Raw genomic sequence first — 16,373 nt, 5'->3', positions numbered from 1 at the left:
TTACAACAGGAGTATAGCCTACCTGGCTGGCATGAAAATGAACCAGGGGAAAAAATGCATGTAATCTATGCACTTTAATAGCAAATACAGGACGCTTTTCCCCTGGTTCATTTCCATGCCAGCCAGGTAGGCTATACTCCTGTTGTAAAGAGAAGCAATGTGCTTCATATTAGGAAAGTTGAGAAATAAATATAGTAGGCCTAGCCTATAGAAAGCTGATGGGATCCTCCTCTTTTTAATAGAGGCCATCACTCTGTTTTCTCACGCTACTCCATAGCCTATAGAAATGTTGCGCAACATGAGCTCATGGGCTCTCATGAAGTGTTTGATTAGATTTTCGATTACATTTGCATTGATGTCAGAGTGATTAGAGGGACAATAGAGTGCTGAGTACCAGGCAGTTAGCAAGTTTGGTAGGCTACTAATGACCATCAGCAGCATCAGAGCTTGGAGAAGCCTAGTTACCGTGACTAAACGGTCACATGGAATTTGACTTCCAGTATGACTCGTGACTGCCAGTGTGGCGGTAATACGGTCACCGTAACAGCCCTACCCCCAACAGTGTTTCTCAACTCCAGTCTTCCAGTACCCCAACAGCTCAACTCCTCCAGTACCCCCAACAGTGTTTCTCAACTCCAGTCTTCCAGTACCCCAACAGCTCAACTCCTCCAGTACCCCCAACAGTGTTTCTCAACTCCAGTCTTCCAGTACCCCAACAGCTCAACTCCTCCAGTACCCCCAACAGTGTTTCTAAACAGTGTTTTGTTGTGGCCCCGGACAAGGCAAACCTGATTCTACTTGTCAACTAATCATCAAGCCCTTGACAAGTTGAATCAGGTGTTTTGTCCGGGGCAAAAAAGTGTGCTGTTGGGGGTACTCAAGGACCAGAGTTGGGAAACGCTGTCCTAGGGGATGCTTGGCCACCCTTGACATATAATATTGCAACTTTTACAACCAAATATTTATGTATTTCTAAAATAGTTCCATCTTTCAATGAATCAGGGATCGAATGGCTATAAAAAAAGGTAGGCTAACTAAAGCCATGTTCTTCTAATAAAAGTCTCAAATATTCAGGTTACAGGGGAGCTCTATTGAGTCGTTTCTCAATTAGGCTATTCTAAAAAAATATGTATTTAACAATGTCACAATAAGATGGCTACTGTTGAAGAGGGGAAATCCCAGCTTTCCAACAGTGTCAGATTAATTTCTCAACTCCTAATATTCAGTGCTTGAGACATACATTCAGTGGTCAGTTTATTAGGTACTAATGCAGGCAGACAGGCATCGAGGCATCCAGTTACTGTTCAACTGAACGTTAGGCTGGGCAAAACGAGTGACCTAAGCGACTGAGCGTGGTGTGATCGTCGGCGCCAGGCGTACCGGTTCCAGTATCTCAGAAACGGCCGGCCTCCTGGCCTTTTCACACACAACAGTCCCGTGTAGCTCAGTTGGTAGAGCATGGCGTTTGCAACGCCAGGGTTGTGGGTTCGATTCCCACGGGGGGCCAGTATGAAAAAAAAAGGTTTTATGCACTCACTAACTGTAAGTCGCTCTGGATAAGAGCGTCTGCTAAATGACTAAAATGTAAATCTAAAATGTAACGGTGTGTTTACGGAGAATGGTGCAACAAACAAAAAAACAACCGGTCAGCTCAGTCCTGTGGGCAAAAACAGCTCTTTGATGAGAGGTCAAAGGAGAATGGCAAGAATGGTGCAAGCTGGGCCACAAACAGGCAAATAACGCGCTGTACAACAGTGGTGTGCAGAACGGCATCTTGGAACGCACAACTCGTCGGTCCTTGTCACGGATGGGCTATTGCAGCAGACGACCACACCGGGTTCCACTCCTATCAGCTAAAAACAAGAAGAAGCGGCTCCAGTGGGCACGCCATCACCGACACTGGACAACTGAGGAGTGGAAAAACATTGCTTGGTCCGATTAATCCCGGTTCCTGTTGCGTCATGCTGATGGCAGAGTCCATGGCCCCATCCTGCCTGGTGTCAACGGTACAGGCTGGTGGTGATGATGTGGGGAATGTTTTCATGGCACACGTTAGGTCCCTTGATCACAATTGAGCAACGTTTCCATGCCCCGAAGAATTCCGGCTGTTCTGGAGGCAAAAGGGGGGTCCGACCCGGTACTTAATAAACAGGCCACCGAGTGTAGTTTTACAACCCAAGTATGTAGCACCCGTCCCGTTCATCAACTGCACGTCGGCCATTTGCGATTATTAACGAGTGCCGGTGGAAAGACATAACGACAAAATTAACACATGCTAATAATTAGGGGTGGTACACGTATTCGTCCTGAACCGTTCGGTACGGGGTCTGTGCAGCAACGCTCCCCATCCTGAACCGTTCGGTACGGGGTCTGTGCAGCGACGCTCCCCATCCTGAACCGTTCGGTACGGGGTCTGAGCAGCGACGCTCCCCATCCTGAACCGTTCGGTACGGGGTCTGAGCAGCAACGCTCCCCATCCAACCTGACAGAGCTTGAGAGGATCTGCAGAGAAGAACGGGAGAAACTCCCCAAATACAGGTGTGCCAAGCTTGTAGTGTCATACCCAAGAAGACTCCAGGCTGTAATAGCTGCCAAAAGGTTCTTCAACAAAGTACTGAGTAAAAGGGGTCTGAACACTTTCCGAAGGCACTGTAAGCAAACCAAAGCCGAAGATATCAATGAAATTGGCCTACAACCTGTGTTGCGCTTACTTAACAGTGAAAGCCCATTACATTACCCGGAGTGGGAGATGTACAGCGCTACAGACACGCCCACTTTATGAGAGTCACAAGTGCACGTCTGGTACTGAAGGAGGTGGTGTCATGGCGCGTTCGTCTGGCACTGAAGGAGGTAGTGTCATGGCGCGTTCGTCTGGTACTGAAGGAGGTAGTGTCATGGCGCGTTCGTCTGGTACTGAAGGAGGTAGTGTCATGGCGCGTTCGTCTGGTACTGAAGGAGGTAGTGTCATGGCGCGTTCGTCTGGTACTGAAGGAGGTAGTGTCATGGCGCGTTCGTCTGGTACTGAAGGAGGTAGTGTCATGGCGCGTTCGTCTGGTACTGAAGGAGGTAGTGTCATGGCGCGTTCGTCTGGTACTGAAGGAGGTAGTGTCATGGCGCGTTCGTCTGGTACTGAAGGAGGTAGTGTCATGGCGCGTTCGTCTGGTACTGAAGGAGGTAGTGTCATGGCGCGTTCGTCTGGTACTGAAGGAGGTAGTGTCATGGCGCGTTCGTCTGGTACTGAAGGAGGTAGTGTCATGGCGCGTTCGTAACCAAAGAAGTGGGAATTTACCACATACGACTAGGAAAAACCGACTTCAAATGGCCCTCCAACTGGTAATTACTAGCGGGAAACTGACTATCATCCTGAGCACCCACTTCTCCCACATGGTGACCTCTGCTACTAAGGAGATGGCTTCTATAACAGCATTTTCGGAAGTTAAATGCAACAGAATTTATAAAAAGCTATTTATTAAATGGTTTTTTTTTTACTCCAATTTGTTTACAAGCCTGATAGCTGTACTTTTAATTTATGGTTGACACAGCCAATTAACATTGTGAATGGCATTTAAATTTTCCCGCTGTACCGAAACCAAACCGTGGCCCCAAAACCGCAATAGGTACCAAATGGTGGGTTTGGTGAAAGTTACACTCCTAGTAATAATAGCTAAACAGTTAGCCAATTTAAAAACAAACATTGCAACCTGGCTAGCTATCTAGTTAGTCTGTTGTATAGGTGGCCGCATCCAATAGACTAGGGGAAGCTAAGCTTCCTTAAAGGAAATTGAACTTGCCAAAATTATATAATTACTCCTGTCTACACAAAAATTAATAAAATCCTTGAAAACACCCACACCAGAGAACATGATTTAGCCAGAGGATCATTAGGTTCTTTAAATATTTTTTGCTGTGGATTGTTTTAAATCACAAAGCCAGAGCATAACCTACAGTCGGGAAGCGCGCAGTTTGGCCAGCGAGCGCAGCACGTCAAATAGCTGATTGTTGATTTGCGGCTGTCAAATGAAAAGCATCTCAAATATGCCTATCGCAATATTTCAAAATCCAAGTCGCTGGAAAAACACAAAAGAGAAAAAAAAAAACATAGGCTATGAAAATTCTGCAATAGGTTGTTGAGCGAACAGTAGCTTATCTTATTGCCACTATAGCAGAGAGCATCGGCCATATACCCGGTGAATGGGCATATTCACTGTCTATCATTGGTTGAGTCCATGTTCCTGGAAGGTTTTTTTTTAGGACAATTTCCTCCTCCAGGCTAGATGGACATCATAGCCTACAATATGTCTCCCCCTTTTCATAGGCATAGCTCAGATGGTTACATTCAAGGTCGTTTTTTTATTGATCTCAGTTTGTCAGCGTCGGCAGAGTAACCTCCCCTGCCGTTTTATGTGGTATTAACGATTCTGCTACGGTCTCAAGTCATGGAGAGTAAAGTGTTGTAGAATTGTGTGAAATATGTTAATAAAAAAAGACAAATTATTTCTGATTCTTCTTGGATCCTCCTAAAAAAATGTCACTAGCTGGGGCTGAGCTCTGGATGTGTGCAAATAAGCAGAATGGTCTTTTTTTGCAAACAATGAGCCAGTTATATTATTAGCCTAACAGTTCAGTTATATTATTAGCCTAACTTATGACTGTCCAATCTACTCATCACTTTTTACATTAGTCTGCAAATGCGATGATGGATGCAATACTTTATAATAAAGTTTTATTTTATTTTATTTTTTTGCTTCCCCTAACATGAAAATCCGCCCATTGTGCATATCATTATTTTATATGGTGCAGCTACATTTAGTAACGACAGAATGCATTTGCACAGTAAAACTTTTGTATGACTTGTCAAATGAATAGTAATGGCAAGGAGTGGGGGGAAATAGGTGCAGGTGAATTGATAACCACACCAGAGACGGCATTAATGCTAAGTGATAGGATCAAGACGTCACTTCTAAAAGCATCTTTATCACCATTGCCTGCTGAATTTGCAAGATAACTTTTCATTTTGAAAATGTGTCACCTGACTTCAAATCAAATCACATTTTATTGGTCACATACACGTTTAGCAGATGTTATTGCGGGTGTAGCGAATATGCTTGCCCATGGATTGATGTTTCAGCATTGTCTCAATGAAGAGTTTGGCGTTCGACACGCAGTTACAAGCCTGCTAGTTATCGGCAGGTGGACAAACAATATCCACCATCATAGTACAGATGAAACCTGAGCTGGAATGTTTAGCTAACTGAAGCTGGCTAGCTTTAGAAAACCCTGAGTAGATCAAGCTTCAATCATAGTACACCCTTAAGGTGGAGGTTTACTGTATCGGTTATACAGTGGGGGGAAAAAAGTATTTAGTCAGCCACCAATTGTGCATGTTCTCCCACTTAAAAAGATGAGAGAGGCCTGTAATTTTCATCATAGGTACACGTCAACTATGACAGACAAAATGAGGGGAAAAAAATCCAGAAAATCACATTGTAGGATTTTTAATGAATTTATTTGCATATTATGGTGGAAAATAAGTATTTGGTCACCTACAAACAAGCAAGATTTCTGGCTCTCACAGACCTGTAACAACTTCTTTAAGAGGCTCCTCTGTCCTCCACTCGTTACCTGTATTAATGGCACCTGTTTGAACTTGTTATCAGTATAAAAGACACCTGTCCACAATCTCAAACAGTCACACTCCAAACTCCACTATGGCCAAGACCAAAGAGCTGTCAAAGGACACCAGAAAAAGCACCAGGCTGGGAAGACTGAATCTGTAATAGGTAAGCAGCTTGGTTTGAAGAAATCAACTGTGGGAGCAATTATTAGGAAATGGAAGACATACAAGACCACTGATAATCTCCCGTGATCTGGGGCTCCACGCAAGATCTCACCCCGTGGGGTCAAAATGATCACAAGAACGGTGAGCAAAAATCCCAGAACCACACGGGGGGACCTAGTGAATGACCTGCAGAGAGCTGGGACCAAAGTAACAAAGCCAGCCATCAGTAACACACTACGCCGCCAGGGACTCAAATCCTGCAGTGCCAGACGTGTCCCCCTGCTTAAGCCAGTACATGTCCAGGCCCGTCTGAAGTTTGCTAGAGTGCATTTGGATGATCCAGAGGAGGATTGGGAGAATGTCATATGGTCAGATGAAACCAAAATAGAACTTTTTGGTAAAAACTCAACTCGTCGTGTTAGGAGGACAAAGAATGCTGAGTTGCATCCAAAGAACACCATACCTACTGTGAAGCATGGGGGTGGAAACATCATGCTTTGGGGCTGTTTTTCTGCAAAGGGACCAGGACGACTGATCCGTGTAAAGGAAAGAATGAATGGGGCCTTGTATCGTGAGATTTTGAGTGAAAACCTCCTTCCATCAGCAAGGGCATTGAAGATGAAACGTGGCTGGGTCTTTCAGCATGACAATGATCCCAAACACACCGCCCGGGCAACGAAGGAGTGGCTTCGTAAGAAGCATTTCAAGGTCCTGGAGTGGCCTAGCCAGTCTCCAGATCTCAACCCCATAGAAAATCTTTGGAGGGAGTTGAAAGTCCGTGTTGCCCAGCGACAGCCCCAAAACATCACTGCTCTAAAGGAGATCTGCATGGAGGAATGGGCCAAAATACCAGCAAGTGTGTGAAAACCTTGTGAAGACTTACAGAAAATGTTTGACCTGTGTCATTGCCAACAAAAGGGTATATAACAAAATATTGAGAAACTTTTGTTATTGACCAAATACTTATTTTCCACCATAATTTGCAAATAAATTCATAAAAAATCCTACAATGTGATTTTCTGGAGAAAAAAAATCTCATTTTGTCATAGTTGACGTGTACCTATGATGAAAATTACAGGCCTCTCTCATCTTTTTAAGTGGGAGAACTTGCACAATTGGTGGCTGACTAAATACTTTTTTCCCCCCCACTGTACCTACCTAATCCTCTCCAATCTACACTAGGGTTTCCATTTGGGGTCCACGGTGAGTGATGTCAGGTACTTACCGGTCAACTGGTGGGTTACGTTGAACTGGCATAAAGCCTGTATAAAGAGAGAAAGCTGATTTACTCCGACTGGTGAGTTATGTTCTTTCATGTCCCCTATGGAACATCTCTCTGTTTACAAAGACACACAAGTTGCCCTTTCAAAATGTTTTGTCTAATATTGTAACACATATCAGTTGTCAATAAGAATGTGAATCAGTACTTCACCTATGAGCACCCACTTAAAGAATACATTATATACAGTTGAAGTCGGAAGTTTACATACACTTAGGTTGGAGTTATTCAAACTGGTTTTTCAACCACTCCACAAATTTCTTGTTAAACTAAAGTTTTGGCAAGTCGGTTAGGACATCTACTTTGTGCATGACACAAGTAATTTTTCCAACAATTGTTTACCGACAGATTATTTCACTTATAAATTCACTGTATCACAATTCCAGTGGGTCAGAAGTTTACATACACTAAGTTGACTGTGCCTTTAAACAGCTTGGAAAATTCCAGAAAATGATGTTATGGCTTTAGAAGCTTCTGATAGGCTAATTGATATAATTTGAGTCATTTGGAGGTGTACCTGTGGATGTATTTCAAGGCCTACCTTCAAACTCTGTGCCTCTTAGCTTGACATCATGGGAAAATCAAAAGAAATCAGCCAAGACATCAGAAAAAAAATTGTAGACCTCCACAAGTCTGGTTCATGGGAGCAATTTCCAAACACCTGAAGGTACCACGTTCATCTGTACAAACAATAGTACGCAAGTATAAACACCATGGGACCACGCAGCCGTCATACCGCTCAGGAAGGAGACGCGTTCTGTCTCCTAGAGATTAACGTACTTTGGTGCGAAAAGTGCAAAACAATCCCAGAACAACAGCAAAGGACCTTGTGAAGATGCTGAAGGAAACAGGTACAAAAGTATCAATATCCACAGTAAAACAAGTCCTATATTGACATAAACTGAATGGCCGCTCAGCAAGGAAGAAGCCACCGCTCCAAAACCGCCATAAAAAAGCCAGACTACGGTTTGCAACTGCACATGGGGACAAAGATCATACTTTTTGGAGAAATGTCCTCTGGTCTGATGAACCAAAAATAGAACTGTTTGGCCATAATGACCATCGTTATGTTTGGAGGAAAAAGGGGGTTGCTTGCAAGCCGAAGAACACCATCCCAACTGTGAAGCACGGGGGTGGCAGCATCATGCTGTGGGGGTGCTTTGCTGCAGGAGGGATTGGTGCACTTCACAAAATAGATGGCATCATGAGGAAGGAAAATGATGTGGATATATTGAAGCAACATCTCAAGACATCAGTCAGGAAGTTAAAGCTTGATCACAAATGGTCTTCCAAATGGACAATGACCCCAAGCATACTTCCAAAGTTGTGGCAAAATGGCTTAAGGACAACAAAGTCAAGGTATTGGAGTGGCCATCACAAAGCCCTGACCTCAATCCTATTGAAAATTTGTGGGCAGAACTGTAAAAGCGTATGCGAGCAAGGAGGCCTTCAAACCTGACTCAGTTACACCAGCTCTGTCAGGAGGAATGGGCCAAAATTCACCCAACTTATTGTGGGAAGCTTGTGGAAGGCTACCCGAAACGTTTGACCCAAGTTAAACAATTTAAAGGCAATGCTATTGGCCCAGCGTCGTCCTCACAATTGGCCCAGCGTCGTCCGGGTTTGGCCGGTGTAGGCCGTCATTGTAAATAAGAATTTGTTCTTAACTGACTTGCCTAGTTAAATAAAGGTAAAATAAAATAAAAAAATTCTCTACTATTATTCTGACATTTCACATTCTTAAAATAAAGCTGTGATCCTAACTGACCTAAGACAGGGAATTTTTACTAGGATTAAATGCCAGGAATTATGAAAAATTGAGTTTAAATGTACTTGGCTAATGTGTATGTAAACTTCAGACTTCAACTGTATTACTTGGTGTGACAATCCCTACTCTTGATTCATAACAACCAAAGTAGAAAATATTACACAGAGCTGATCGATGAAATAGGACATTAAAATCTAAACTCCTGCCACTATAGCAAACTGATCGTTGTAACGGCAATATATCAGCTAGGCTAATCAACGGGCATCTGGATCTGTCTTCAACTCTGTTCATATGTTGAAGAAATGGATCCAATGAGCTTTACTTTTCAAACTAAAGCAGTTTTCATTAAGCACATTGTATCATTCAGATACCGTACCAATAAAGAGACAAGACCAACACGAATGCCGGCCATGCACAGCGGGTGGTCGTGCTCTTCACCTCTGAACACAACGGGACGTCATTTTCTGTTAATTTCCAGATTATTCTTCATGTTTTATCACAGCCGTTCGTCGGCACCCAGAAGGTGATCTACTGCACACGGCTGACGTTCCTGTTGGTCCATCTATATAACTGACATTGACTGGTACCAATACAATTACAAGTTGTGTGCCCAAATGGTACCCTGTTCCATATATAATAATAATAATAATAATAAGCCATTTAGCAGACGCTTTTATCCAAAGCGACTTACAGTCATGTGTGCATACATCTTTACGTATGGGTGGTCCCGGGGATCGAACCCACTAGAGCTACAGAGGACCACCCATATATATCACTGCTTTTGACCAGAGCCTTGTGGACCCTGGTCAAAAGTAGTGCACTATTTAGGTAATAGAGTCCCATTTGGACACACCATTATTTCCATGCTGTACCAATACATATGTTAGTAATAGTAACCTGGTCTCTGTGGGAACTCTGCTGGATAGTCAATCCTCGGGCGTTTCCTGTTGTGAATGTCATATTCCTCGGGCCGACGCCTACATGAATTAGGTAAACAATTGAGACAAAGTGCCACGATACAGCAACATCCTAGTAGGCCTATATCATAAACACACATACTCTGAAACATCTGAAAAGCATATATATATATATATATATAAACATTTAAATGAACTAGTAAAATCACCTATTGACAGATTGAGAAACAAAAGTGATTTAAGACATATCACCATTCTGTCATTCTGATTACATTCACCTCCATAAAAAGGGTCAAAACTTAATTTATGCCCAAAATTCTGGATGCATTTCATTGAATCTTGACAGTATTCCCAAATACTGCTTAAAACACTAAACATGTATAGACAGTTATCAATCAACCCTTATATTCTGAATGACATCTTACTGCTTGTGGACAGTTACATTAAAAACAGTTAATTCACAAGTTAGCTTTTGTTCAGGTTGGTTCCATGATAGTCCAGCCCATTCTGCAGCTAAAACAAGATGTTTCCAGTACTGTATCTGTTGAAGTGCATCCTTCTTAGATTAGGGGCACCTGTCTGTGGGAGTTGCCCCATATTTCTCCAATAAGGAGCTAGACAGTTACCTACTCAATTCTACCTATAAATGTTTCTGCTTCTGACTAGCCATCAATAACAAATGTAAGCACTGCCTGGATGATCATTACTCCACAAGACACCTTCCATGTTCAATTAAAATCAACCAGATAGATTTTTTTTGTACAGCTGGGTTAATGACTGTCTACAGGTAAATGAGAAAGAGCCGGTTAAAATGGTAACATACCGCTTTCTTGTAGTTTTGTGACTGTTACCGTTGACATATATTAAGATAGCAAAAGTTCATATAGACAGTCCATCTTATGGTTTAGGGTCTACAGCCACAAAGACATTACAAGGAGGGGGCCGGGCTGGGAGGGCAAAGGGGGAGATTGATAGGGGTGATTGATGCAGTCCATTGCAATCAAAACGAAAAGACCAGAGGATGAGCTTCACTTCGGCCATTTTATAAACCAAAAGGTGACCGACCCCCTTTGGCTTAGAACTTCCCTTCCTTGTGGTGTCATTCTCAGTCCATTAAAGGCCTTCAAAAGGAAACGAGTGGGTCTCCTCCTACCTTATTCTCAGTCCTTTAGGTTAGGATATGGAAACACTCCTGTCCTTTAGGAAACACTCCTAACCTAGTCCTTTAGGTTAGGATATAGAAACACTCCTGTCCTTTAGGAAACACTCCTAACCTAGTCCTTTAGGTTAGGATATGGAAACACTCCTGTCCTTTAGGAAACACTCCTAACCTAGTCCTTTAGGTTAGGATATGGAAACACTCCTGTCCTTTAGGAAACACTCCTAACCTAGTCCTTTAGGTTAGGATATAGAAACACTCCTGTCCTTTAGGAAACACTCCTAACCTAGTCCTTTAGGTTAGGATATGGAAACACTCCTGTCCTTTAGGAAACACTCCTAACCTAGTCCTTTAGGTTAGGATATAGAAACACTCCTGTCCTTTAGGAAACACTCCTAACCTAGTCCTTTAGGTTAGGATATGGAAACACTCCTGTCCTTTAGGAAACACTCCTAACCTAGTCCTTTAGGTTAGGATATGGAAACACTCCTGTCCTTTAGGAAACACTCCTAACCTAGTCCTTTAGGTTTCCCTAACCACCTACCACCAGATGACATTCATTCCGGATGAAGAAACGGTAACAAGGAACGGCTGGCTGGCTCTCTCTCAGCACCACAACATCTTCAGTCCTGTTGGGTTGTGGGGGGGGGGGGGGGGCAGTGACCGACCAACCGTTAGCCAAAATGTTTTCGCGGGCATATGATTTCTTGCGGAGGGGATGTAGGGGGATTTGGATTGCTGGTGTAATGGAACATTACAACAGGAGGTAGAGAAAACCACTGATCACACAGCAGAGCCAAGCCCCCTCTCTCAAGGTTGTTGCCAGGTCTCCCAAAGGCCAACGATTCTTTTCCCAACTGGCCTACCGCTTTCCAACGCTTTTTACCCCCTTTCCAGCAGCTTTGTAGATAGACGGACACCCCTCCCCACCCCCCTTGGACGCTACAGGCATATACACGAGTAGTGTAGACATCACATGTATACGTTATGTATATTCAATAGATGACCCATGGAGGGAGAGAAAAGTCCTCTGGAAGCATTTAAGACAGCATCATCTTTCTCCCCCTCAAATCGATGTGCCATCTTCTGTTTAAATAGAATGGTTCCTTTTTCTAAGCCATATATGACTAGGTTTAACTCCCCCAGGATACTTCTGAAAGAAAAGGCTTTGGGAACAAATTTAAAAAAAAACAACTTATCTAGACAAATTCATTCAAGCAACCTAAAGAATGTATTGCGTATTAAACTCAACTACAACTTTGGTGGTTTTAAGAATCATGATGGTTCAAATTAAATTGCATTCCTTATTTTGAGAGATCAAACTCAACCCGTTTCTTTACATTGAATTAACCACCATCACCTGCAGAGAGAGACAAGCCACACTCAGCCTACTAGCACTGTGGTTAGCACTGGCCCGGCCCATAGATACTGTGGTTAGCACTGGCCCGGCCCATAGATACTGTGGTTAGCACTGGCCTGGCCCATAGATATCTATCCTCCTCAGTGGAACTGCTGTATGGGATCCTTAGCAACAGCCCAGAGGATTTCAGCAGGTTTCCCTCTTCGCTGGGATGTGATGAGAGCAGAGCATTCTGGGAGGGACGGTTAGACCATCGGATCAGAACAATGCTCCGGCATCACGTCACGCCGACACAAGAGCGCACTAGCAGTCCAAAGAACATTTCTAACCTTCCCAGGTCGCCTCGGGCGGGCTCTCTGTGCGGCGGGCGTCCTCGAGAACGCGGCTCTGAAGGCATCCTCCTCTTGTGTCGCATTTTATGAATAACTTGATACAAGTCAATGCTCTCGTCCTGGGGGAACAGCATGCATAGCTGCATCCCACACTCGGTCTCGATCTCCTGATGGTCCCGAGGAGGAGGAGAGAGGGGGGGACAGATTAGTAGATAAAACTAAATTAGAATTAGTAGCTTGAAAATATATATAATACAGGGCGTTCTGAAAGTATTCAGACCCCTTCCCTTTTTCCACATTGTTACGTTACAGCCTTACTCTAAAATTGATTTAAAACATGTTTTTCTTCAATCCACACACACACACACACACACACACACACACACACACACACACACCCATAATGACAAAACAAAAAAAAGTTTAGAAAGTATTCAGACCCTTTGCTATGAGACTCGAAATTGAGCTCAGGTGCATCCTGTTTCCATTGATCATCCTTGAGATGTTTCTACAACTTGATTGGAGTCCACCTGTGGTAAATTCAATTGATTGGCCATGATTTGGAAAGGTCCCCAAGAACACAGTGGCCTCCATCATTCTTAAATGGAAGAAGTTTGGAACCACCAAGACTCTTCCTAGAGCTGGCCGCCCGGCCAAACTGAGCAATCGGGGGAGAAGGGCCTTGGTCAGGGAGGTGACCAAGAACCTGATGGTCACTCTGACAGAGATCAAGAGTTCCTCTGTGGAGATGGGAGAACCTTCCAGAAGGACAACCATCTCTGCAGCACTCCACCAATCAGGCCTTTATGGTAGAGTGGCCAGACGGAAGCCACTCCTCAGTAAAAGGCACATGACAGCCCACTTGGAGTTTTCCAAAAGGCACCAAAAGACTCTCAGACCATGAGAAACAAGATTCTCTGGTCTGATGAAACCAAGATTGAACTCTTTGGCCTGAATACCAAGCGTCACGTCTGGAGGAAACCTGGCACCATCCCTACGGTGAAGCATGGTGGTGGCAGCATCATGCTGTGGGGATGTTTTTCAGCGGCAGGGACTGGGAGACTAGTCAGGATCAAGGCAAAGATGAACGGAGCAAAGAACAGAGAGATACTTAATGAAAACCTGCTCCAGAGTGCTCAGGACCTCAGACTGGGGCGAAGGTTCACCTTCCAACAGGACAACGACCCTAAGCACACTGCCAAGACATTGCAGGAGTGGCTTCGGGACAAGTCTCTGAATGTCCTTGAGTGGCCCAGCCAGAGCCCGGACTTGAACCCAATCGAACATCTCTGGAGAGACCTGAAAATAGCTGTGCCACAACGCACCCCATCCAACCTGACAGAGCTTGAGAGGATCTGCAGAGAAGAATGGGAGAAACTCCCCAAATACAGGTGTGCCAAGCTTGTAGCATCATACCCAAGACGACTCAAGGCTGTAATCGCTGCCAAAGGTGCTTCAACAAAGTACTGAGTTAAAGGGTCTGAATACTTATGTAAATGTGATATTTCCGTTTTTTCGCATACATTTCTCAGAACCTGTTTTTACTTTGTATTGTGTGTAGATTGATGAGGGGAAACAATATTTAATCCATTTTTTGAAAAACGCTGTAACGTAACAAATTGTGGAAAAAGTCAAGGGGTCTGAATCCTTTCCGAAGGCACTGTATATGCCATTCAGCAGATGCTTTTATCCAAAGCAACTTAAAATCATGCTTGCATACATTTTCGTATGAGTTACCCCAGCGGGAATCAAACCCACAATGCTGTAGTTACAAGCTCTAGAAAGTGAGCCACACAGAACCAAAAGACATGGATAGCTTTACCTGTCCATCCCGGCCGATCTTTACAGGCTTGTGTTCATTCCATGGGTTGGAGAGGTGAGCTGTTTTAGTGAATGGCAACTCCCGTCTGAAAACAAGTGATTTAGATCATTAATTTACACAGGATCATGGATGCATAAGTCTTACAACAGATCTGAGATGACAAAACACTGAATTGGCTGAAAATGCATCATATTTATATTCCAAAACCCTATGGGCCTGGGTCAAAAGTAGTGCACCATATAGGGAATAGGGTGCCATTCTCTGGTCTAAAGTAGTGCGCTATATAGGGAATAGGGTGTCATTCTCTGGTCTAAAGTAGTGCACTATATAGGGAATAGGGTGCCATTCTCTGGTCTAAAGTAGTGCACTATATAGGGAATAGGGTGCCATTCTCTGGTCTAAAGTAGTGCACTATATAGGGAATAGGGTGCCATTCTCTGGTCTAAAGTAGTGCACTATATAGGGAATAGGGTGCCATTCTCTGGTCTAAAGTAGTGCACCATATAGGGAATAGGGTGCCATTCTCTGGTCTAAAGTAGTGCACCATATAGGGAATAGGGTGCCATTCTCTGGTCTAAAGTAGTGCACTATATAGGGAATAGGGTGCCATTCTCTGGTCTAAAGTAGTGCACTATATAGGGAATAGGGTGCCATTCTCTGGTCTAAAGTAGTGCACTATATAGGGAATAGGGTGCCATTCTCTGGTCTAAAGTAGTGCACCATATAGGGAATAGGGTGCCATTCTCTGGTCTAAAGTAGTGCACCATATAGGGAATAGGGTGCCATTCTCTGGTCTAAAGTAGTGCACTATATAGGGAATAGGGTGCCATTTGGGACGCATCTATGGCTTTGAGGATAAGCCAGAGCCAGTGTGTTTACCTGCAGATCCAGTGGATCTTGAACACCCCACCCAGCATCTTGGCGTTCATCCCAGCAGGCAGGACCCAGTGGATGGGAGACCCTCCATGATGGGACTCAGACGACAGCCTGGCAAAACCTGCACACACAGGAGGACAGACCATATTCAGTTCACTACACTTTAAAACCTGCCCACCGGACGATAACACGTTGACCTACCCACCGGACGATAACACGTTGCCCTGCCCACCGGACGATAACACTACGACCTACCCACCGGACGATAACACGTTGACCTGCCCACCGGATGATAACACGTTGCCCTGCCCACCGGACGATAACACTACGACCTACCCACCGGACGATAACACTACGACCTACCCACCGGACGATAACACGTTGCCCTGCCCACCGGATGATAACACGTTGCCCTGCCCACCGGACGATAACACTTTGCCCTGCCCACCGGATGATAACACGTTGCCCTGCCCACCGGATGATAACACGTTGCCCTGCCCACCGGATGATAACACGTTGACCTGCCCACCGGATGATAACACGTTGCCCTGCCCACCGGACGATACCACGTTGACCTGCCCACCGGACGATAACACGTTGACCTGCCCACCGGACGATAACACGTTGACCTGCCCACCGGATGACAACGCGTTGCCCTGCCCACCGGATGACAACGCGTTGCCCTGCCCACCGGACGATAACGCGTTGACCTGCCCACCGGACGATAACGCGTTGACCTGCCCACCGGACGATAACGCGTTGACCTGCCCACCGGACGATAACACGTTGCCCTGCCCACCGGACGATAACACGTTGCCCTGCCCACCGGACGATACCACGTTGACCTGCCCACCGGACGATACCACGTTGACCTGCCCACCGGACGATAACACGTTGACCTACCCACCGGATGATAACACGACGACCTGCCCACCGGACGATAACACGTTGACCTACCCACCGGATGATAACACGACGACCTGCCCACCGGATGATAACACGTTGACCTGCCCACCGGATGACAACATCAGGGATGTGATCAGGACAAGATAGAAAATCAAGATGCTGTCTAAGGTAGGGG

The 16,373-nt window shown here is 44.8% G+C and overlaps 1 protein-coding gene across 1 annotated transcript in view; it reads right to left on the bottom strand.

Annotated features, from left to right (window-relative positions):
* Nucleotides 1–16,373, bottom strand: part of LOC311128388 (YTH domain-containing protein 1-like) — a 62,283-nt gene that overhangs the window by 16,252 nt on the left and 29,658 nt on the right. The window contains exons 7-11 of the mRNA XM_084160506.1: nt 15,296–15,413; nt 14,417–14,501; nt 12,592–12,761; nt 9,724–9,803; nt 7,005–7,041 (exon numbers count right to left, since the gene is read on the bottom strand). Coding sequence (XP_084016632.1) covers nt 7,005–7,041; nt 9,724–9,803; nt 12,592–12,761; nt 14,417–14,501; nt 15,296–15,413 — 490 coding nt within the window. The remainder of the gene's footprint in view (nt 1–7,004; nt 7,042–9,723; nt 9,804–12,591; nt 12,762–14,416; nt 14,502–15,295; nt 15,414–16,373) is intronic.

Source organism: Coregonus lavaretus (genome assembly GCF_964263955.1).
Source record: "Coregonus lavaretus genome assembly, chromosome: 4".
NCBI lineage: Eukaryota > Metazoa > Chordata > Actinopteri > Salmoniformes > Salmonidae > Coregonus > Coregonus lavaretus.
The sequence above is the reverse complement of the archived record's forward strand: the minus strand, read 5'-3'. Positions and strand labels throughout refer to the sequence as shown.